Source organism: Suillus discolor (assembly GCF_016758755.1).
Source record: "Suillus discolor strain FC423 chromosome Unknown F5147scaffold_152, whole genome shotgun sequence".
Taxonomy (NCBI): domain Eukaryota; kingdom Fungi; phylum Basidiomycota; class Agaricomycetes; order Boletales; family Suillaceae; genus Suillus; species Suillus discolor.
In genome coordinates this window covers 27,330-51,807 of record NW_024541399.1, presented here as the reverse complement: position 1 = coordinate 51,807, position 24,478 = coordinate 27,330, and the positions used below count along the sequence as shown (strand labels likewise).

The window sequence follows — 24,478 nt, the reverse complement described above, 5'->3', positions numbered from 1 at the left end:
CAGCAGATCCACACGGCTTACCTCACCCTACTACCACCATCAAACCCGATACCTGGTCCGAACAGGAACGTATGTCTCTGCGATCGTAATGCCACTCGGAGAACAAGATGGAGCGGGGTTGATGTTTGAGTGAGTTTTCCTACATATCCGCCCAATATGCAACGACGAATCGGGGGATTGAATTAGAAACTAACGTCCATTTGCAGCACATCCCCATATCGCGTCTGATGGTAGTTTACGCGCACGGCTAGAGGCGAGGTTGGTGAAAACTGAGGAAGGAGGGAAAGAGTGTATTATTTGCTAGTTTGATGCAGGGCGATGAACTTTCTTGGTGTGGTATTGGTCCAGACTCGTCATCTGACTTGTGGAGATCTCCTCTGCCCAAACGGACTTCTCATTACGTGTACTAAAATAGACTCTATGTGACTTACTGCTTAGGCTTACACCTATAAGTTATGCTACCGTCCTGCCTCACCTAACACTCATGTCGCGAAAAGTCGTTCTAGTAACTGGTTGTTCAAAAGGCGGGATTGGCTTCCATCTGTAAGTCCACCGTCTTAGACTCTTCAATGACCTCACTACTTCAACTTACAATAACAGATGTGAGCATTTTGCGGAGCAGGGATGCACTGTGTATGCCACATCTCGTAGGCTGGAGACGATGGACGGCTTCAAACATTCAGTGGAAAAGCGTGCCATGGATGTGACCAGCGGCGAAGACGTGAAACTCGTCGTACAGTCCATTCTAGAGGAGCAAGGAAAACTCGACATCGTTGTGAATAATGCTGGTGCTCTGGCCATTGGTTCGTTCAAACCTTTCAAGCCATAGTGAAACAGTTGTGATGTTCGTTTTCCCTCAGGACCGTTGCTTGATGTATCTTTAGACCAGGCTAGACAAGCTTTCGAGACCAACACGTTCTCGATCTTGCGGGTTGCACAGGCGGTCGCACCCTCTATGGTAGAACGCAAGCAAGGGCTTATCGTTAATATTGGATCAATTGCAGGAAATATGTGAGCACGGTGCAGTGATGGCATCTTTCAACTGACCCCGTCTCATTAGCCCTACGCCATGGAACGGAATATACTGCGCAGCAAAGGCGGCAGTTCACGCGCTCAGCGATACTCTGGCCATGGAATGCAAGCCCTTCGGTGTTAAAGTGATTTTAGTGGCACCAGGCAGCGTCAAGTCAAACATTAGCACCAACCAAGCAGCCACACTTGAATTATCCCCCACATCCATCTACAAGCCTTACTTCGATCGGGTATACGAACGCTTGCATATCAGTCAAGCCAAAGGGTGCATGCCTACTGATGAATTTGCACGACGTGTGGTTGCAAAGGTGCTGAGTCCCAACCCTCCAACATATATATCACTTGGGACCAGCTCGCGCCTTTTCGCATTCTTCCACTGGCTCCCTCATTGGCTTGTCCTCTGGATCCTGGGATCGAAGATGGTGTGGAGGAAGACCTGAGCTATCTACGTAGCCACCACCTACTCTCTCTCTCATGCCATGGACGAAATAATGGGCGGCCGCAGAAGATTAATAAGTAATGAAAAGACGTTCTGAACTAATCGTGTGACAATTCTTAGTCTGTACCACACGAAGGATGCTGCGCAGTCTCAACAACAATACCCACCTCTTCACGAGTGCGCATGTGAGCATGTCGGGGCTTTTGTAATACAACAAAACGAGCGGGTATATTACTGATGTAACCATGGGTATACTCAGTAGAAGCGCAACAAATAAAGAGCCAGAAGCGAATCCAGCGTCTAGTAGTGGATGGCACAACATAAATTTCCCTTCCCAGAGTTCACAGTCCCCCTGCAACTTACATAAAAAACACAGTTACATAAATGTATCGCATCAGTGTCAACTACCAGAATCCCGTGGAGTCGTATATATAGCAACAGATCGTTCACCGCTTGAAAGTCAGAACCAGCCGTCTCAATTGACCGAGAGCCTGCCCGATGCAAAGAATCCAATCTTCTGTACCAAAGATCATGCCTTCATTTAAGCGGTGCCCAGTAAAGGTTACTCAGGTGCTCGACGGTCTCCGTTAAGTGTCCGATTTGTCGAGCAACCAGAGAATGCCAAGCTTTTTGGACAAGCTTTTGGCAAGAACTGGCGTCCGGGAGGTCAAGTGGGAGGTCAGATAATTCTTGCATCGCTTGCAGATTCGCAATGATGTAGAGTGCAAGGTGGTCGGATGACAGAGGATCAACAGGGAAATTATTGGCGAGATGAAGACAGTGGCTATGATATTTTTCGAGTATGTGAGCCCTCCATGCCTCGCTTTTGGTACAAGAATACAAGATTTGCAGACAAAGCAGGTGTTGTCGTGGGGACTCGCTCTCGATGAGAGTGGAATGAAGAGCGTCAGAGAACTCTTGAAGCCGTTTGGCCGGCATAAAATTGTAAACGAAGATGATTTTCCTGCACGCATGAGCAGCACGGAGAGCGGCATCTCGAAGGGCGGACGGCTGTTCTAAACCCAGAGAAGACGCCAAAACTTTGACCATCATTGGGGTCCTGGATGAGTTAAATGTGACCTGAGGTAACTGGCTCAGTACTATCATAGCGTCAATGACAGCGATGTGATCAGAATCGTGGTAATGCATGATGTAGTCGATGAGCCAACCACAATCAGCGGGCGGTTGAAGCGATAACCGAGATGGCCCCTTCTGCCACGCTAATCCTGCATCACTGTGGTTGATGGGACCACCACCGGCCACGATAACGGTGAAGTGCAGTACGGAACGAGCGTCGTTCCAGATTGCGTCCTGGGCATCTTGGTTCTGTCCAGCAGTCCTGACGAAGGTTTTGCATACTTCGAGTCCCCACTCCGCAGCACGACGCTGTTTTTGCGATTTGGCGGTACTCATCTAATTCGAGGACCACACTCAATGGTCCTAATAGTCTCAGCACGATTGCGGACTGTCCACGAGACTCTGGCCTCATTATATGCTCTAGCAAGATGTCAAGTGCGGTGGTGGAGCTATGTATCACGGGTTGTCAGTACATACATGGACTTGAAAGAACTGAATGGACCTTTTGGTGACCTTCGAAATCGCATTGCAACTAGTAGATTGACCAAGAAGCATTCTTCCGGCCATAAAGCAATTGGCGAGTACATTTTTTGGAGGAAGTGGGTTTACGAGAATTCTTGCGATGGCATCCAGGGCTCGCTCATGCCAAAAGGAGGAGTAGCGCGAATCATTGAGGCGATGAAGGAGTGGATGTGACATCCAGCAAAGGAAAGTGTCCGGTATCTTGGGTTGATAAAGGCGTGTTGGAGAATCCCTATCCAGGACCACCTCGAAAATAAGATAACAAATGAATGATATCTCATGATCGCTGTGATGTACCCATATGAGCTTGCGGATGTCCTTTTCGGAGACAGCGACTTGAAATGGAGAGCCTTTAGAATTTTGGAAAGAATTTCTCTCTATGTATAGGTGCAAGAATGCCTTTCCGCAAGCGATTGCATGTTCCCGTCTAGGTGGAACAAGCACCAGTTGCTCGAGGTGAGTGTTTTCGAAACAACCGAGAAATGTGTCGAAAAGTTGCAGAAGAAGAGTGGATATCTCAAACTCAGGTGGCCATTCCACCTCAGGAACAAAGCTTGCCGCAGTTGTGATAATATCGGGGTCACTGGATGAGTCGATGATCCACCTGATACACGGAGCATCTGTTTGCTGTGCAATAGAGACGGAAGGCGTGAGTCGTTGCGAGATAGTGTTCAGGGTGTTAACGATCTTAAATGGGACGTAAAGAGCGAAACTTAGACAGGCTTTTCTGAAATGACGACGACGTTCCTGCAATGAGGGATAGTAATGGAGGACAGACCGACCCAAAGCACGAAGAGTGATCGATCCTGGTGTCTGGAAAGGGCAATCGGCAGCCATGAGTGATGCCAGGACGATCGTCAGATAGAATGTGAAGCCAAGCGATGTGGATGTGATGACGATGGCAGCAATTGTGCGTGACATATCCACAAGTTAGCAGACAATGCGATCCCAAAAAGGAGGAGAGATATCTGTAAGAGTGAGGGCAAGAACTCCAACACAGCATCAAAATGCCAAGTCCGAAGACCGTCGAGTTTCATCTGCCTTTGTCGACCCCGATTGTCAATGGTACCACGACCAGAGCGTTTGAAGTTGCTCAGCCATTGCTTCCCTAGCACAGCTCCAAGGGCAGCAAGTAGGCTTGCGCAAAGACTGGCGTAAGTCAACGACTGGATCCAGATTACTAAGGTACCAGGTCCTGCCACGGTGCGTAGGGTTGATTCAACTGTGGGACGAATGAGGAGTTGGCAGTCTGGAGTAGCATTCCAAGCAACACATTTGTAGTGTAGAATGGATCAGGGCTAAGGTTCGACTGCATGTTTACAATAAACGACGTGTTGACGGCTGAAAACAGACCAGCCTATGATTCAAGCTCAGATGAGACGAAGCGAGGATAAAGAAAGGGTTCTGACGAATATAAGAACGATATCCATGTCTGACTGATACTTCTCAAGAAATTCTCCATCATGGTCCGTAGCTTCCCGTGTATAGGTGGCCCAGAAGCGGGATTTGGTGTCTTTCCCGTCGCCTTGGGACTGCGATGGATGGAGGGATTGCATAGTCTCTACAGATGGTCTCAAGTTCTGAGGAAGCTCTGAAGCCCTGAAAATTTGAATTTTGTTGAGTCGATAAGCGGAACTGTTGCGGAGGAACATACTCTGTGCGGTCACCATTTGCTTGTGTGCCAGCATCTTGACTCGGCATCTGTCGTGGTGGCAAGTGAGGTTATAGTTGACCGTCTTGTTCGGAATGTGGAGGATCAAGTTAATGTATCGCTCTTATATAAATACTAAATGCGCTTGGCATTGCGTGAACCTGTGCAACAAACTTGAAGCAGGGCGGTTCATACTGACTGGAGAGGTCCTCATATGCATGAGCTGTGCCATGTCATTTACACAGGAACGACTTGAACGTGGATGACGTTGTTAAAATAAAGATGCAGTGCCACTGATTGGCCACTGATCATGATGTACGTAACGATTCGGAACTGCCCTGTACAATTTGACCTCGCATTGAGATACATACAGTTACATCGGCAAACAACATACAATTACATCGTCAAACAACATACATCAACAATTAAGCCAAGGGGGACAGGTACTAAAATACCCATTCGCCCACGGGTAGCTCATGTAGTGACCAGTGATACAACATTCTTGACCAGCGATAACATTACACTGTCCGCTGGACCTTGTTCCAAGTGGTGCAGCGTCTGCAGTACACGTGACTTGAACTCGCTTGTGACATCGACAAGCTCCGCATCACGTTTCAGTAGCTGAATTGTGAGCTCTGCAAGTGGTTCGAGGACCTTCATGTATGACGGATTCCGACAACTTGAGCGGCTTTAGAGAACGAAGGGCAACAGATGCCCAAGCCTTGTGTACAAGTAGGCCACAAAGATCGTTTGGGATGAGATTGCCGTGTTCTCCTTCCGACTGTAGTCGGGCCATAATTGCAATGATGTACAAGGCGAGATGTTCTGTGAGAGGGTATATTTCGAAGTAACGAAGGTTTTGTGCGATGAGTAGGCATGCCTCGAGGTGTCCACCATCATAGAGGTGATGGGACCATAGTTTACTTTGAGTCCACGAGAACAAGATGTGCAAATAACGAAGGTTTTGCTTCCCGTACATGCTGGAATATTCAGAAAGAATGCCGTCCTCGCCCTGACCAAAGGATATACTGTCAGCAGTGACGCTAGAAAGCGCCGCCGAAAATTGAGCGCAGAGATCCTGGGAGAGAGAATTGATGTCTAGCGATGCAAGAAAGTTCCTTGATGAATACGCGGCGCGAAACGCAGCCTTGCGAAGCCGTGGTGACTTTTCCGGTGCCATCGCAAAAATCATTGCGTTGATATAGGTCGGCATCTTCTCTCTGCATGCAGCGTCGATGTTCATTTCGCTCATCGTGAGGAATGCGTCAGTGAGCGCTGACTGATGAGAGATCAAATGGTGATGCCTGATATAATCAAGAAGCCAGCCGCAACCAGCATTCCTGGTCGTGCGGAGACGAGAAATCTCTTCCGTATAAGCGATTTGATCATCAGCCGGGCCGCTATCGCCACTCCTAGCAGTGATCACACTAAAATGCAGCGCATCGCGAGCGGCCACCCAAGCCTTTTCACGTGCTTCTGGTCTGCAGAGTTCCGGATGATGAAGTACTATGTCGACAAAGCTTTGACACAGTCGAACACCCCAATCGGGCATTCCCAAATCGTACGCTGTTTGGCGAAACTGCTCGACTTCTAAAACAGCCGCCAGAGGTTGTAGAAGTTTCAGAGCGTAAAGAGATGAGCGCTCGCGAAGCTCTAGATGGATGTCAATGCCAATGGCTTGCTGCATGCTCTTGAGGACAGATACAAGCAATGTTTTAATCGATGACCTGTACAATTATGGGTCACTTGAAAGCTTCACATGACGTCAAAAAGTTTCTTACCCCTTGTGTGTGCTGATTAGTTGACTTGGATCAACGGGTTGATCCAGAAGCAAACCTGCCGCCATAAGGCAGTTTGCTATGACATTCGTAGGGGGTAAGGGCGGCACAAGTAGCCTCTCTACTACATCCAATGCACGTCGCCTCCAAAACCTTGCATACTGGTCTGCACTGAGACAATGGAGTAGGGGATGAGACATCCACATCAGAAAGGTGTTCGGAATTTTCGGGTTTCCAAGCGAAATGGGTGTGCTGACACCAAGATCCAGCACTGTCTCGAGGATGAGGTCGCAGATGAAAGAGAGTTCGGGGTCATTTTGACGAGTCCACGTTAGCCAATGGACATCATGCAGACGAGAGGAGCTGGTAGGTGCGAATTCTGGATCATGAGTGGCACGCAGAAAGACAGGTCTGGCATCCAATGACCGCCTTTCGATGTAGAGATGTAAGAAGGCCTTCCCACATGCAATCGCACAATCTCGGCTAAAGTCAGAAAGTTTCGGTTGATCATACTGTGTGTTCTCGAAGCAATTCAGGAAAGTGTCTCGCAGCCTGAGCAAGGCACACGATACATCCAAATCTGGTGGCCACTCGACCTCAGGAACCAGGCTGGCGGCAGTGGTAATCACATCTGGGTCATCGGAGGTCTCAAGCAACCATCGGATACAAGGGGCATCCGTATTTGTGATGGTGTATTGAGAGGAAAGCCGGTGAGAAATGCATGATGCGAATGAGTGAAGTGAAGTTATTATGGTATAGGGGATATAGCCGACGAAGCGCAAGAATGATGAAAGGATGGTCTGATTTCTCTTCTGAAGAGCGTTGTGGAAGCGGACAACACGCTGACCGATACTGCGAAGTCGATTAGATGCTGGTGTTTGAAATGGACACACGTCAGATATCAATGCGGCGACAACAATTAGCGCATAGAAAACGGCTCCAGATGTGGTTGTGCCAATGACAATGCAGGCGACCATGCGTTGTTCTGTCCATAGGTTTGCACCGAGAGCAACCCCAAACAGCAATAAGGACAACTGCAACAGGATGGGAAGGCCTTCCAGAACAGCGTTGAAATGCCAGGCGTATAAAGCATCAAGCTTTCGTTGCCGTCGCCTTCCACGACCATCAACCGTTCCGTGACCAACGTGTTGGAAATGGTTGAGCCATTGCTTGCCCAGCATTGCTCCCAGTGCTGCAAGAAGGCTCGCAGATAGACTTACATATATGAGTGACTGAACCCATATTTCGGTGGAGCCAGGACCAGTCCATGGTGGTGTGTCGAAATTGTCGTCCAAAAATGTTGAATTGTTAACTGTATGAATCAGCTTCTTGAGAAGCATGTTGGTTTCCGTAGTTGGATCAGGAGCTAAGTTTTGATGCATATTGACAATGAAGGAGGTAGTAACGGCGGAGAAAAGACCCGCCTATAACAACAATGGGTATGTGTATCCGATATCGAGTAAATTAGTAAGAAAAGGAGTGGTGCTAAGGTAAAAGACGCACGAATATTAGAACGATGTCCATGTCGCTTTTGTACTTGTCGAGAATTTGTCCATCATGCTCAGCTGCTTCATGGACATACGTTGCCCAAAAGCGACTTTTCGTCTCTTGACTGGCCCATTGTGATCTAATAGGCTCGCATGGAGTCTTATAAGCACGGTTCGGTAAATTTGACCTTATGTACCAATGAAGATCAGCAACCAAATGTGTGACAACTATGTTAGATAATAGAAACATACTGACATCAGTGGCAAGGCTTCGCACCGGGTACGTCTGAGTCGCCGTTTTTTTTTGGCAAGCTTTATAAATTATCCATGGGGACCCTTCACACACTCACTCATCGTAGAATGCTGTAGATAAGCTCAAAGGCAGTACCAGTGTTACGACATTTCCGGACTCGGCGTACGTATAAATTAGTGCATTGCCCCAGTGCATGACTGGGCCATCAGAGAACTCGCGAGTCTCCCCAGGGTGCTTTACGTTGATTGCGGTGATTTTCCGACGTTATACATGGCTTTATATGACTTTATATTCTAATATCTGCGGCTCACCAGTCCCCTGATGCGACTACAGCCTGAGTGTCGCCAGCCAGTACTAGTGATGATGTAAGGGTAGTATACAAGAAGTATATATATCCTCTACGCCCCGAAACCGACCCGTTCGTCCGTACCGTCCACGTGACTCACTGATGCGCTTCTCGCATCTGAGTCACGCGGATACATTCCAACGCCGCTTAGCGCTTAGCATTCGTTATCTATTCCAAACTTTCACTACTACTATCATCCTTCAGTCCCTTCCTCTCGTTACTGTTTGCCCCATTCTCAGTTCTCCGTTCCGAAAATCTGTCAAAACATTATGCGAGTCTCGTCATTCTGTCCAAACCGAACCCTTTCATACCGTCACTCTTTCAGTTTCTCGTACTCTCTCCTGTTTCACTACCTTACCCTGTCAGGTTCAACGCCACCCACTTTGCGTCTACGTTTCACATTATCGTTCGGCCTAGTCATACCCGAGGACCCTTACCGTCTCGCGATTGTAAGTGTCCTATGCACATTCACACACCTGACTTAGCAGAATCTCATGCGCTGATTCCCCACTCCAGACACGTCCGAATACTTCAAAAGATCTCCGCCTTTCGAAAGTCTCGTCTTGCTCTCACTTCGCTATCTAACTATACATCTCGAAACCACATCGTTTGTTCACTTTTCCCTTCGTTCTCATAGTCAGCCTTACAGCGACATAAAATGTTACTTCACCTTTGGACTGCGAGACGGTTGAGCCAATCACAATCGATTCCACCGGATTCGAGTCCTTCTTGATTTGTGTCCTAGGCTTGAGCGCAAGTCGTATGAAGGTTAAAGAGGCGGTTAGCTCACCCAGCGATAGGGTCACTAGTCACTTCGAAGTTGTAGGATAATTAGGGAGAGCACGGGAACATGACGTGGGAACGCGCCGTCGGGGTCGAAGTGCACCTCCAGCGTTGCAGCAAACAACGATTCGCGCCTTGCCCAGGCTTGTCTTCAAGAGATTAAGCTTAAGGTTGACGGAATACGTGCTCTTGTCTCCGTTGTGGACGTGATTTGTCGATATAATTTATAGGTGTCAAACCCAATCGGCCTACGCGCAAAGCATTCCCGGATTACAAGGATATATATCATGGAGCGCGAGGAGCACATCGGCACGAATGTAACGCAACAACCGGAAGTGAACTTCCTCCGTAAAGATGCGTTAGCTTATATCGACTTCAAGAGAAAGACCAAACGGCTTGTGGGCACTATGGCGAGAAATACTTTTTTTCCAGGTGCATGCCCCTCCGACAGAGATTCATGTAGTATAGGGCGATTCCTCGAGGCCTCAGCCTCAACTAGCTCAGAGTGCCAGGAGCGGCTTAGCAGTCCAACGGTAAGAAATCGACGGTTTTCTACGCATGTTTGCAATCAAGTAGAGCTCAGCAGCCCTTCTTCACAGTGATTTCTTTACCAGTACTTGTTTATCGATGATTGTGACTTCGAGTTTTTTATAGACAGGATATCACAAAATGCTCCACAAGATCAACTGTGCACACTCCACGGTCACATTCAATTTGGCGTAATACCAGCGGTGATGTCATGCTCATGGTGTATCTTATTAAATAGCTGCGAGTATGCTGTGGGGCTGCACGTCCCTTGCTTCGCATCAATTCGCACTTTTCACCAATGTCCTACCCTTATTACCAGTCAACTCTACATGGATGGGGAAGCAACCAAGTGAGTTGATTACCTTGAGCCAACCTTGAGCACTGGGGACCTTATTGACGAAGAGAGACAGCTACAATTTGGCCGTCCTCCCCCGATTCAGTTTCAGCCACAACCTTCTTGTAAGTTCTACGTCGTGTACCGATATCTTTTTCGTAAGAACTCAGCGGTTGAGCGTAGGGGGCGGATATGATTATTTCAGAGCACACGCACCACATATAGACCCGTAAGAACAACCACAACCCACTCCAAAACATGGCCACTTACACTTTATCTTAGTACGATCTTCAATCAGGTGTATGGCAGAATCTCTAATGCAGATATGACTCCCGTGGGTGTAGGTATCAATGAGGCTCGTATATGGCACCGACGGGCATACGGTGGTCTTGTAAGGCATATCTTCTATCGAGTCCACCAATTGAGCGAGATAAATACATCACCAGTGTGCAATCAATGCGCTGACTCCCCAAGAAATCGGATATGCCTCGGCCTACGAAGCGCACCGAATCTGGATTCACAACCATGCGCTTTATGAGCCTTTTCGCGCAGAAATTGAGCGCCAACGAGAAGCATTCATAGGGCTTGCCACTGCAGAAGGTACTAATTCTCGCCAGTATCTTCTTCCTGACAACCAACTATATTTTTTCATATAGCTATCAGGATGTACATGATCTCACGCCCGGTTGATGTGGACGGTTGTATGCCAGCGTGCGAAGCTGCAGCAGCGACTGCATCACATATATTCGATGAAGTCAGTATTCGTATGTTTGATCATCTGGACAGCTATTCCATGGGCTGTTGACTAATCGCACCGATACTGATACAATACTATCATAGAACATGTCGGGTCCCGCCGGAGGTGATGTACTAGGTCACGGCGCAGGGATGGGGTACGATTCCAAAATGGATGTTGGCGCATACGGTTCAGGATTCGGAACACCCGGGATGACAGGTTCTGGCATGGCTGGTGGGATTGACCCACATGCCATCGACCATGACGCACCATACTTCAGTCAGAGCATCGGTAGACACAGGCGGCTCTCGATGCCACCCTTATATGACCCTACACGAGCACATAGCTCCAGAGCGGGAACGGTTATGCGTGGGAGCTCGCCTTACTTGGCCACTGCACCTAGTATGGGCGTAGGAGCGAGCCCTTCAATTTATGGTGGTAAGAGCCCCCTACTAGCAAGCGGGAATGGAATGGGACTTGCAAAGACGCACGGAGGTGGTTATTCTCCCTATGGTGCTGGGTCCTCTGGATATGGAGGGGCATCCCCGGTACATGTACCACCCATTTACGGCGCGTCTTCGCCATACACTGGCGCCCCGAGCGTCACAACGGTGTCCGCCTATCCAGGCAGTACGACTGTCATCCAGTTGCCCCGAAGACGCCACAGGTCATCTAGCAGACATAATAAACGCCATGATAGGCGTGCGCGGAGTGCTGAGCCGGGTATGAATACATACGCTAACCCTATGGGTAGTCCTGGAGGATCAGGAGGCTTCGTTGGAGGGGCAGTAGGAGGACTATCACGAGGTACGGCGGGTAGTTTCTATGGTAGTCCTAACAAAGGCTATGGCTACCCAGGGCATGGAGGCATGTATCGATAGTAATGCGCTTCGGACTATGATGCAGTATATCCTAAAACATTCTCGATAGTGTATATGTACTTGGAACCGATACATGCGACACATGACAATATGTGACACTGGTTTTCGTTCAATTACGAAAGTACACATCGTCCGACCAACTAGACCACTTCTCAGCAGCTTCGAGCAATGATTCCCCCTTCTGTCTAGCAGATTCCAAGGCGACCCTATGCAAAGGGAGACGCACTGGGGGCTCATCCAAACGGGACAATTTGTAGACCACTTCTGCAAACTTGGCCGGATCGCCGTCAAAATGCGTCTTCTCGATGTCAGGATAGAGAGCACGGTATTTGCGCGTAGGAAGGGATGCATTGGATGCATAAGCGGGGTGAATGGGTTCCGCCACAACGTTTTGGATTACCGACGTACGAAACAAACCTGGCTCAATTAGAGTGATCTTTATAGAGATAAATTACTTTCTAACACCGGAAATACAAGCGACCTACTTTGATATTCCACTCTGGGTCAAGTTCGCTAATATACCCTTCCGACAAACATTCCAAAGCTAGTAAATGCTCAGTTGGACTTCAAAAACATAAGATGAAATTGAGAGCCTACCAGCTTTTCTATCATTCGAATGTGAGCTTACGAAGTAAAATGTGCAGAATATGCGAACTCACGCTGCAGCATAGTGTACAGTGCCAGGCTGTGGAATGATGGCTGTCCGTGAAGAAAGGTTCAATAATCGCCCGCCCACTGGACGATTTATGTCCCTGAAGCATCGTATGGCTTCACGCATGACATTTTCTGCACCCCAAAGCAGCACATCGAACATCTCTCGTGCTGCCTTGTGGGACGCGCCTTCAGCTTCTGATACCACGCAGTATCCTGCATTGTTCAGCACGATGTCGATACGATTAAAGTGTGAGAGGGCCTCATTGAATGCCGTGGTGATCGAGGGTGTATCTGTTACATCGAGCAGGAAAGTGACGAGGCGGGAGGAGGGATATTTAGCTGTGAGGTCTTCCAACATCGAAGGCTTGCGCAGGGTGGCGAATACGTTGTCTCCTTTGCTCAAAGCGTATTCAGCAACCTCTCGCCCTAGACCAGTCGATGTACCAGTGACTGAATGCAGAGGAAGTTGTTAGTTTTGTTTCCTGCCCAGCTATAGAAACAAACCAACTAAACCAAACTTTCGGGGAGGTCATTACCTGACGACGTATTCTCAAACTGAGCTTGGGCAGAAGATGGATATGTGGACACTCATAGTGATCACGAAGCTGAGCCTTATGAGGAAGGGATATTAAACCGGCGCCCACCTGATCATGATAGAGCTCTTTGATAGATAACGAAGCGAATGAAAGTGGAAATTGAATGCTTCATTCGATTTCGTGAAGTCAGCTGGATGTCCCATTTTGAGCTAGTATTACTAGAATTAAGGTTTAGGCACATTGTAGTCCCGTTCAAGATAGGCTTAAGTCGGTGCCCGGGTCCCGCACGATAACAACATTTTAGAATTGAGCATCCCTCAAGGACACATGCAAACTGTGCATGTCGAAAATCAGCGCATGCAACAAGTTTACAAAATCATGCTCGCCCCTGACAGTTTTCCTCGTCGAGATATACATCATCTGACCAACTACCGTAATCTTCGACAGCTTGCAACAACTTTTGGCCTTTGATCTTTGCCGCTTCCAACGCTGTTCTGTGCAACGGGAGATAAAACGGGGGATCTTCTAGTTGCACGAGCCTATGAATCTGGGCTGCAAACTTGTAGATGTCTCCGTCTGAAAAATGTTCAGCTCCTGGATATATGCTGCGGTACTGTCTAGAAGGTAAATTTGGATCAGAGTACGCAGGATGGACTGGCACGAGAACATTGGTCCACGGTGCAGCAGTACGGAAGCGAGCAGGTTGAATAACAGTGATCTGTGGATGATGACTTCGAGTTCGAAATTAGTATCGTGCGTAGAACGCACCTTAATGTTCCATGCTGGATCCAACTCAGCAGCATACCCTTCCGAAAGAGATTCAAGAGCTGTTTGCGATTAAATCTAAATCTCTTGAATCAAGAATAACTGGATTGTATATACCTGCTTTACTATGCAAATGTCAGTTAAAACGATGAGTGAGAAGGCGTCACGTACGCTGCGGCGTAGTGCGCCACCCCTGGAATAACTCGCAGGACTCCGCGAGACGACATTTGCAAGAGGCGTCCCCCAGGGGGTTGGTTGAAATCTCTAAACGTTGTCACAGCTTCTTTCGTGACATTTGCGGCACCCCAAAACAATGTATCGAACAAGAGCTTTGCGTCGTCATCAGGCATGCCTTCCGCTTCACCGATTATGCATAGTCCCGCATTGTTGAAAACAATGTCGATGCGGCCAAATGCCTCGCGCGCTTTGAGAAAAGCGGTACTGATTTCAGAAGGAACTGTGACATCCAGAGGCAAGATGAGAAGCCGATTCTGTGAGTACACATTTGCGAGGTCATTTAGCATAGCAGGTTTCCGCAGAGTCGCAACAACATTGTCTCCTCTCTGAAGCATGACTTCGGTAACTGCTCGACCAAAACCCGAAGACGCCCCAGTGACTAGCAACGACGATTAGCGTTTTCGGGCCACCGAGATATCCCATGCTTACCAAACCACACCTTTGGATTTGATGATGCCATAGTGGAGATAAACCGTCTTAAGAAGGAATAGCAAGCAGGTCGGCGTACGATTCCCTGAAGCTGATGACTGCCACTAAACACAGTCAAGACTTTGGCTTTGACTGCGACCCGCATCATTTTAATCTCGACCCGTGGGGTCGCAAGAATGACAATTCTGGGAATTATGTGGTGGGAATGTTTCAACACTTGGGCCTTGTACAATAGGGGCACGTGCGGGAGTCTGCGGGAGCCCGTGGTGTCACATCTCTGGGAATAATGCTCACCTCCGAAGCCATTGAAGTAGCAAGAAACGGCGGTCCGGAAAACCCTATCGTGCAAACTTGACAACAATACTAAGGTCCCTGACTCGGAAAACACGTCACGTCGCACACCTATTGATGCTTAACTGGATTTGAGTGAAATCTAACTTGAGCGAACGAAGGCGTTACTTACGATGTGCCTGACTTAGTGTTCGTTTGAAAAAATATTGTGCAACCTGCATAGCCAATTGCATTATCGTGCAGATATGGAGTGGAGCTACCTGGATATGAACTGATCCAGAAGTTAACATTCTTGTGGGGTCGTTGGATGTGAAGGAGTTCGGTGCTACGCTCTCCAGGATTTTGCAACTATCATGGTGGCCTCATACCGCCGGTGGGGTTGACAGACGATGGCGGGAAATGTAAGGCAAGTGCCGCAAGTTCAACTTTGAACTCTGTATCAAAATTTAGACAGCAAACTTGATTGATAAGTTCACATGATTTACCTGACAAATGATGCGATGGACCTCGAGCTGAATTCGAAGAGCGTCCTTGATTCTCACGTAATTTGGCAGAGTGACTTGTTGGGCTTGCAGTTCAGATCAGCCGCAGTGCGTTGAACGTTCGACCCGGTCCCAGTCGAAGTCCCTCTTTTGAGGCTCAAGTCGTCTATTTCTTGGAACCACACATTGGGTAAGTCGTCATCTGCGAGAAGCAATTTTCACGCGTTTTATATCAGCTTATACTAGTAGGACTAGGTGATGCAACATCGCAACTGCGTTCTTCTGCTTAACTCATGCGTTTTCCCAATTTTACCAAGGCTTACACCTTGTCTAATCGATGTCTATCCACCGCCTACGTTCGAAAAGCCCAGTTTCCCCGGGACAGCGGCTATGTAAGTCAACCTATGTCACATCGGACCGGGATCAAGTAAAAACGACTCTGGTGACTGCGGCTTGGTGACTCTATGCTATTAGCTTATGACACTACTGTTGTACGCACTAGTATCAGAGTCATGACACGAATAAACGACGTATTCAGCCCACTCTTCATTTTTTTGCAACAAACTCGGAGACTCGTGGAAAGAAAGAACGCAAGGACATGGCGTGGTTCCTCATTCTGATGGGTTGATGACAAACTCATTCAAAAGCAGTACTTGGATCGGTCCAGGTTTTGATATGCCCGTAGTCGCGAACCGCAAATGATTTCATTCGAGCTGCCCATTGACGTCGTCCCACAACAGGATTGATCAATGTAAGCGATCATGGAAACAATAATGTGAGCGACAGCTTCAGCATCTGTTATGCGAGTACCAGTACAGGCATTGCATGCACATGCACACATCAATCTGGCCGAGGCCGAGGCTGGCGTCGATCGAAGCATATGCACAGCTCTCCTAAGACGCAATTGATGTTGTGAAATGCGTGTGATTGCGTACAACCTCAAGGATTCAAATGAATGTACTTTATAGATCCCTGAAGCTACTGCTCGGGATACAACATTGAGTATTGAAGGGTCAGGACAAGGTGATGGCGGCAAAAAAATACATGAGCAGAGTGATTGACATGTATTTCAAACAGAGTACTTAATCTTGAGCTTGAACACTCCAAGTTCACCTGATGATGAATGATTCTGTTCATATACATAGGGAAACAAACATCAAAGCACATGAAGCTGAGTCTGCAGTTGTACAGGGGGTAGCATGTTCAAAGTTCGCCATAAAACACTGTCTCCTCATGGTCCTCCCCGTCCTCCCATTCCATATAATCCTCCAAGTCCCCATCGTCGGCTGGAAGCATGCTCCATCCTCATCGCAAGCATTGTTACAGTCTTCCTAAATTTCCTCGATGCGGTTATACCCATACTCTGCTACTCACAATCAGCTCAAAGACATGCGTAATATAAAAACACGCACCATCTGACAGCGCAGTGCAAAAAGTTAGATGAGGTTATTCACTGGGAAAGATAATGTTATGTACCATGTGAGGGTGAAATGTGACTTGGTTGGCTTGGGCTATCGTGGAGGAATTCACTCTGAAGGCATTGAAGTCAAAAAAAGTACACAAGTCCCTGTAGCATTGATGCATCAAGTCTGCTGGTGTCCAGTGATAGCTAATGCATCAACTATGTACATTACAAAGCCTCCCGATGCATTATTGATGCATTAAACCATGCTCACTATCAGACTCGAGTGCCCTTGAGTGCCTTGATGCCATAGTACCCTACCAGCCTATACTTTGGTCTGGGCCCCAGTAACTTTAAGGTAACTTAGAACCGGCAATTTTAAGACCGGCAACTTCATTCAGTACTAGTGATGTAATACAAGGTACACTAAGTAGGTACCAACAATCGACAGAAAATCTGAAGCATCAGGGCATATCAGGGATTGTTAAATCAGGTAACGGGAGCATGGCAGTCGGATTGCCCAGTATGTCTTGAGGAGAAGTGAATGGGGCCCATATGCGGTCAAAATGGGCAGCGAGGCGACGGCGAATATTGGCTTGCCTAGACGCATAAGCGCGCAAGCCTTCATCCCGGGCAACAGCCTCATGGCGGGCAGCAGTTCCTGGTTCTTCTCCATCGCAGGGGGTGGACTCATGGACCTGGAGGACTCCCTGTCCTTCCCACCAATTTGCCTGCCAATTGAAAAATAGCAAAACCCGGTGCATCTCCTCCTGGAGAAGGTCCACTTCTTCAGCCCAGCAAAGCGCCCTGGCACGGGATTTGCACCATTCAACACGAACACCTGGCAAACGCTGAGATTAATCCCATGAAAAATGGATCGGAAACCTTACCATCAACGTCCCCACCATCTGCGCAATTGTCCACACTGTCCATCATCCAAATCCACGTCAGTCTTCGCCTTCCCTCTCCCTGAGTGGCAAATGGGTCGATGAGTGGCTTCACGTCGTCATCAGAGAGGTCCTGCAACCGTCCACGCCAATCTACCTTCTTCAGAATCTGTGCGAGAGATTTGAGAGCCCCCCATGCAGTCCTATAGCGCTTCACGCACGCTGCCTGCCTAGCATGTATACATGCGAGCGCGTTTTGAGCCCGAGTATTGGCCCCTTGGCCCCGAATCCATTCCCTCTTGAAATTCAAGAGGGAGCAGTGTACATGGAGGCACTGCCTAAGCTCTTCTAAAGCGTCGTGAGCTTGCGCGAATCGCAATTCCCACTCGATGTGTTGGAGGTGCAAATCACAAGCATTACCATTCAATGCGGACAGGAGCCACAGCTTCATAAGCTCAGCATTTTCAAGAGCACTGGTTGCTGACATGTTGACGAGTACTTGCACCGATGGTACATATAGAAGCTGGGTCCGCCTCCAAGATTCGGTCTTTCGATGAAGAGACATCCTCATGCGGAGGATACTCAACTTCTGTGTATCCGTGGCATAAATACCCATGTTGTCGGCTATGGCCTTCAAGCGCCGCCTTGTAGAGCGTTTTAGTATGGTGAGTGAGACATGTGCTAATCACTCACTGTTCTTCTTCAAGGTCAATGCCTGATGCGATGAGTACACTTGGCGATACATCAGGGTGAAGTGAAAGATCTACACCACGTTCGAGATCCTCAGCCTCGAGCTGGGCTAAGTTCAAGCGTGCACTTGCTTGTGTAATCGCTGGTCGATTTATATGTCAAGTAGGGTACACCAAAGAGATCAAATCAAACTCACCAATGCCTTTCAGCTGTAACGGGTTGGAAACCGTCGTATCGTTTGGATTTTCCTCCCATGCCTCCATTTCAACCTTCCAGGCCACGCGATTTTCAGACGTGATGACACTATCAAACTCCTCGAAGGCAGCACCATGCTCGGCCTTTTCTGTCTGGGCTTATTTTATCTTGAATAAAAGCAATGATCCTAAAACCAACTCTATTAGTTTTTGTGTACATAATACTGTGCAACTAGAGCTCACCAAGTCCAACTACTTTTTTCCAGTTCCAGTCGCCGAAATGATCGTCTAGTGTGTCTCGACGACAGCCTGGACCCATACCCTTCGTGCTTGAAGCTACAGGATTGATATTGGACCATCCTCTCTCTGGTGCCTCGCCATCTGTGCGCCCGACAAAGCGAGTAAAGTTGAATGAAAAAATTGTTTGGCACTTGGAGACGTGCGCAGGGAGATGGAACTTGGGCACAAAGAAGCGGATCGTCCTCGTAAGATAGTTCAAGTGGTGGGAAGGTGGCAAAGACAGCATGCGTGACCAAAGATGCTTGTGCCATTGACAAGCGATGTCATATGACACATTCAAGACATCTACCGTGGAGTGTTGTAGTGTAGAGAAAAACAGATAATCCATGTTCAGATACCTGATCGTGTTTGTTAGATCAGACCATAAAATTAGTGAGAAAAAACCCACTTTTCTCCCTTTTGAAGGTCGCCAACTCCATTGGGACGCTTCATATTATGACGTGCACAATCAACAGTACCTACTCCTGTTGCCACAAGTCCTTGAGATAATTTGGTGTCTGCCATGTTCACAGCGTTGTGGCTGGAGCACGTGCTTTTCTGCAAGTTAGAATGTCAGACAGCATCTTGACCCAAGCGGTAAAGAAACGTACCTCTTGTGTATCTTCAGCCCTGTCTGAGATGTGAGACTTGTAAGATGCCTCCTCTACAAAATAAGCCCAACCTTGTGAAAGGCTGGGATCAATCTCATCGGACGATACCACACGTCTTTTCAGACGAAAGTTGGCATCAATCGCCAGAAAAAGTCCATATAGCCAACTGAGATATGATCAGCGCTCTCGAGTCCTGACCACCTTGTGATATATATCGGACTCACCCTTTGGCCTTTGGAGCATCTTGCCAATTGTCCAGGAGATTTTTCCCAGGCTGCGGACATGCAGGACATAACACAGCACACTGACCCTCCGAAGTACCCGCCACACCACTTGGATCATGGCCACGTCCTGAGTGCTTTAACATCACCAAGTGACGCCATTCACAGACCATGCGCATGAAAGATTCATAACGATCCTGAAACGACAGTGTGAACTGAAAAATTCACACTTAGTGAGATTAAAACTTACTTTTCATTTGGTCAAGCCTGTGTTGTCCGTTAAGCGAACCAGCGAGTGATAAAACTCATATGCGGAAGCCTTTGACTCAAAAGACAGAATATGGTATTGATGAAGAACACGGAATGTTGCGGCTGTTCGTGGATTAGTAGAAGTCGATGGAAACCAACCAGCACGCAGTAGTTGCCTAGTATGTGTCTGGGAGGTCGTGCAGCCACAGAAGTCCAGCCCAATTTCATGAATACCATTGGCATCGACGAGAACAAAATCGTCGTTGAATGCCTTTCTGGGAAGAATGCACCACTCGCCGATTGCGTGACCCAGCTGTACGCGAAGGCCCATGCTTTTCAATGAAACACGCTCAAAAAATTGACCGTTCCATTCCTAAGAAGCTAATGAGCTATCAGTGCTTTCACAATTGAGAAAATAAACTGACATGAATATGATGGGTAGGTAACCGTATGTGATTCTGGATGATACAGGCGCCACAGTACAATTGCGCATCCAGACACTCCTGGCATCGATATCGTGGGGGTGTAAATGTCGGACATCGACATCCAGGACATGTGTCAGAAGTGTGATCTCTGCGTCCATCGTGTCGCAGAATTTCCGCTATAAAAAAATCACATTCCTTCATCCAGATGAGAAGGGGATGGTCCTAATGTCTCGTTTGATCAATGAGAACAATTACTTATCATTAAATAAAACATACCACAGCCGTTCGCTTATGCCTTGCACTCTCATCTAGTAATACAGATGGTTCCGGTTCCTCGCAATCATAGGGAAAATCAGAGAAATCCTCTCCTGAAACAGCATATTGGCTGTCAGGTTCATAGGATGACAATATGGATGTGGTCCCTAGGATTTTCTGTTTAGATACAATCAAATCGCCTTCTTAACGTGATGCAAATGTGACAGAGGTATGGATGGGTGCTTTGGAATGTGGATTCGTGGGTGTGTAGGGGTTTAGTCGAGCATGCTTTCGGCTTGGTATGTCTGAATTTGATCGCCCACAACCTCGTCCGCGCCCACGGCTATTTAACTGACGGAATGAGCATGAAAGAGGTATGGCCTGAACGGTCTGTGATGATTCATCCATGGCGCACTACTGCTGGCAAGGAACTGATTGGGTCAATGTTGACTGTCACTGTGGGAATTGAGGACCCCGAACATTTCAAAACCTCAGACACGCGAATACAGCGCGACTTGACAAATAGTAATGGACACCCGAATTTCATAAGACCCTACAGCGCGACTGACAAATAGTAATACTAATAGAACAGGCCTAACTATCAGAGCCCCCAGGGATCTACCATCTCTACTTGGCCTTTATCAATCGCCTCCCTCACCAGTTGCTCCCCGAGCGCAATAGATACAACTTCGTGATATTCAGGCTTGTTAACGCCCAGGACGCAGTTCAATGCATTCTCCCTATTAGTGTTCAAATGTTTGATAAATATAATAAATATTCATAACAAAACTGCGCTCACCAGCCAGCGACTACACCAATGTGGGAACCGCGAATGACATAGAAGAGTAATTGCTTGTCTTTGACTTGTTCTGAAATACTGTTAGCAATGAGAGAAATTCCACCACCATTAACGCACCTGGAAGATTGTAATAGACGCCATTATAGTATGAAAGCAGGCACTCATCTGCCATCGATCGTGCTGCCTGCTCGAATTCAGGAGTGCCATCGTAGACGAATGTGAGCTCCTTTGGCGCTGTGGAGACTGCATTATTGACGGCGATAGGTGAAAATGAGACGTGTTTGATGAAGAATGGTACTTTGACTGACATGTTGGTCAGCGTAAGAATGGCAAGGAAAGTGACCCACCTGTTGACGCTATGGCTCTATAAAAGACCTGGCAAAACTATACAGTGCATTCAATTTGCTGAAACTAGAAACTTGGATAAAACTAAGACCATACAGTGAATCTGATTTACTTACTGAATTGCCGGCAAGTACGGTGCTAGCCAGAAGAAACAGGAGGAGCTAGAAAAGGCTTGATGAAGCCATACAGCGCATTTGACCTGCTGAAACTGGAATATTGGAGTGGTCATTTAGGAAAGAAGTATTTGACCTACTGAAACTGGAATATATTGGAAGGTCCTTGTCTGAGAAGGGAATAATACATTGTGTTAGAGTTCGAGTTGGCGTTCGCAGTGGTATTGGTGTTATTAGAAATGTTGCTGGCACTATTGGTATTTGGGGACGCGTTAGACGAAGTTGGAGACGCGTTAGATGAAGATGCGTTAGAACTCACTTCCCCATCAATACTGTCAACTCCAGAAAATGGTAACACCTCGTTTGTGCCACTACCATGGTATTGGCATTATTAGAAATGTTGCTGGCACTATTGGTATTTGGAGACGTGTTAGATGAAGATGCGTTAGAACTCACTTTCCCGTTGATACTGTCGACTCCAGAAAATGGTAACCACTACCAACACCAGTTGCCTTGTCTGAGCAGGGAATAATACATTCCCTTCTCAGACAAGGCGGCTGGTTCACAGTTGCACATGCCAACAACGGAACCAATAACACCTAATTCTATTATGGTCCTACCGCATGTTTTGGTCCTACCGCATGTTTTGGTCCTACCGCATGTTTTGGTCCTACCGCAGTCCTACAACATAATGTTCTTGTCATTGCAGGCCTGTATCTTAGTTGAATAGATCTCAGTGAAATACCGCAGTAATCTACGAGACAACCTGCCATTTAGTTATTTTGTTCCAATATCTACGCAGCTGATTGCTGATTGTCCCACATGATTATGGTCCAACCTTTTTGGATCCAGTTACTGACTTCACTCGCATGCATAGAAGTTAGGGGGATTCAGGCATTCAAACGCTATGTAAGTCCAGGGTGATATTTATCATGAGGTAGTACTACCGCGACACATCACACTCACACGTATCTTTCAAAATACTAGCATCCCACCTAGCTGGTAGGTCTCTCTCGCACACACTGTCTTAATATTGTGTTATGGTCCGACCATCCTCGCGAATGCTTCGACAAATCAAAGACTCATTGTTTTGGTCCAAACAAATGTGAGTGCTTCGTATAAATGCTTCGTTCTTTTTCTCCTCACCATACAACATTACTTCGCAGTCACTACATTCATCATTATGGTACGCCCGACTATTCATAAAACTCATCAAGATAGAGTACAAGCTGTGAGAGACAAGCGTCGTCGACACTATCTAAAGTAAGTAATAAACTGACGGTATCTCTGAGTCAACTTGACCGAAAGACCCCAGGTGTCGAGAGGTTATACTGGCAAAGCAGCGTCAGGTATGCCAAGAAAAAAAAGCCTGTCAAGTCAACGATCTTTCAGATGATGAAGACGAACCGATGTATGTGCTGCTTTGACTTACATGTCTCGACACGTCTGACATTGGTAACAGCGAAACTTTACAAGACTGCATTGCCGTGGTCAAGTATGCCAAGGACGACTTCATGACGCATATCAAAGCCCCATGAAGATTCTTCGACCTCCTCGTGGATGAGTACTCCAAAACCATGCCTGACCCCGAGCTATATCCTACCGGGAGCGGAGACAGATCTGTCTTTGAATGCGCTATTACAAACTTTGAAGACTTTCTTGACAGAGCCAACCGTGGGCTGGATGGTATCCTTCAGATGTGCGGTGTCTGTGACGAGTGGCGTGCTGCAGAAGGCATCTGCAAGTTCATGTGTTACGTCGACTGTAGGTCGACGTGTGCGAACTAGGATAGGTCTTCTCAGCGACGACTCGAGTGAGTCTACTGAAGCTGAGCGTGGTCTGGCCTTGACGGAACGTCAAGGATTCCTCCGGCGATCTCGGTAAGACGGCGCTCGTCGAGATGCAGGGCTAGCGGATACGTGCAGAGGCGTATGGGAGCGACTCTGAAGTGCGGTCTCACACAAGGAAGCGGTTAAGCTTAGATGAGCAAGTTCTTGGTAGAACCTAGTAGATTAAAGTAAAGATAATCTATGACAATGTAGCTACTCTTATAGGGTTTAGCTATAGGTATTCTAGCTCAGTCTGTAATCTATAGTATATCGGTAATCTAAGATAACTAGACATGAGGAGAGATAGCATACATGAGGCTTAACCTCTGATCATACATGCGGCGCCAAGGGCTGCTGCGCATAGGTACAGGAAGCGCCAAGCGCTCCGGGTCTTCATACATGAGGCGCCTAGGGCGCTCCGGATCTTCATGAAGCGACATGCTGTATACATGCGCTGATCTAGGGTGACCATGAGGCATACAGCCTCCATGGACCAGGTACAAGGCCGTCTAGGCCAGGGGCGGGGTCATAGCATCAGGCGGGGTCATAGCGCCTTGAGGCGGGGTCATAGCGGTCCAGACCGCTGTCTTTCTAGGCGCAGGCGGCGCACCGCCGCGCGGGGAGTCTAGCAGAGCGGGGGCAGGTGTAGGGAGAGCTGGGGCTCTAGTAGGTGTTACAGATCCCTGTAACATCATGAGGGAAATGATAGGAATGGTGGAGGACATCTTGTTGCATCTGGCGGAAGGCGGAGACAGTGAATTAGTGGCTGCCTTCATAGAAGGTGAGTTGTGGTACCAGGAGTACAAGTTCCCCATCTAGTGTACCTACCATGTAGAGCCTGCGCTTCTATCTTTGTCCGTGGGACTATGATTAGCGACGACAACATGAAATGTACCTATGCGCAGATCTTTTTGCGAAGACGTGTATGGTCTCTGTAG

At 47.7% G+C, this 24,478-nt stretch overlaps 2 protein-coding genes across 2 annotated transcripts; both read right to left on the bottom strand.

Moving 5' to 3' along the window:
* Positions 1 to 17,107: 17,107 nt before the first annotated feature.
* F5147DRAFT_748645 (uncharacterized protein) lies at positions 17,108 to 20,267 on the bottom strand (the record flags this gene model as incomplete). Its single annotated transcript, XM_041440091.1, has 12 exons — positions 17,108 to 17,284; positions 17,342 to 17,484; positions 17,534 to 17,663; positions 17,688 to 18,174; positions 18,224 to 18,362; positions 18,417 to 18,572; positions 18,658 to 19,052; positions 19,103 to 19,251; positions 19,305 to 19,470; positions 19,529 to 19,722; positions 19,815 to 20,147; positions 20,196 to 20,267. 12 exons carry the CDS (start codon positions 20,265 to 20,267, stop codon positions 17,108 to 17,110), a joined length of 2,541 nt encoding a protein of 846 aa, XP_041284838.1.
* A 3,782-nt stretch (positions 20,268 to 24,049) lies between these two features.
* F5147DRAFT_781766 (uncharacterized protein) lies at positions 24,050 to 24,426 on the bottom strand (the record flags this gene model as incomplete). Its single annotated transcript, XM_041442690.1, has 2 exons — positions 24,050 to 24,306; positions 24,369 to 24,426. The coding sequence occupies 2 exons, from the start codon at positions 24,424 to 24,426 to the stop codon at positions 24,050 to 24,052; spliced, it is 315 nt and encodes a 104-aa protein (XP_041284837.1).
* Between the last annotated feature and the right edge of the window lie 52 nt (positions 24,427 to 24,478).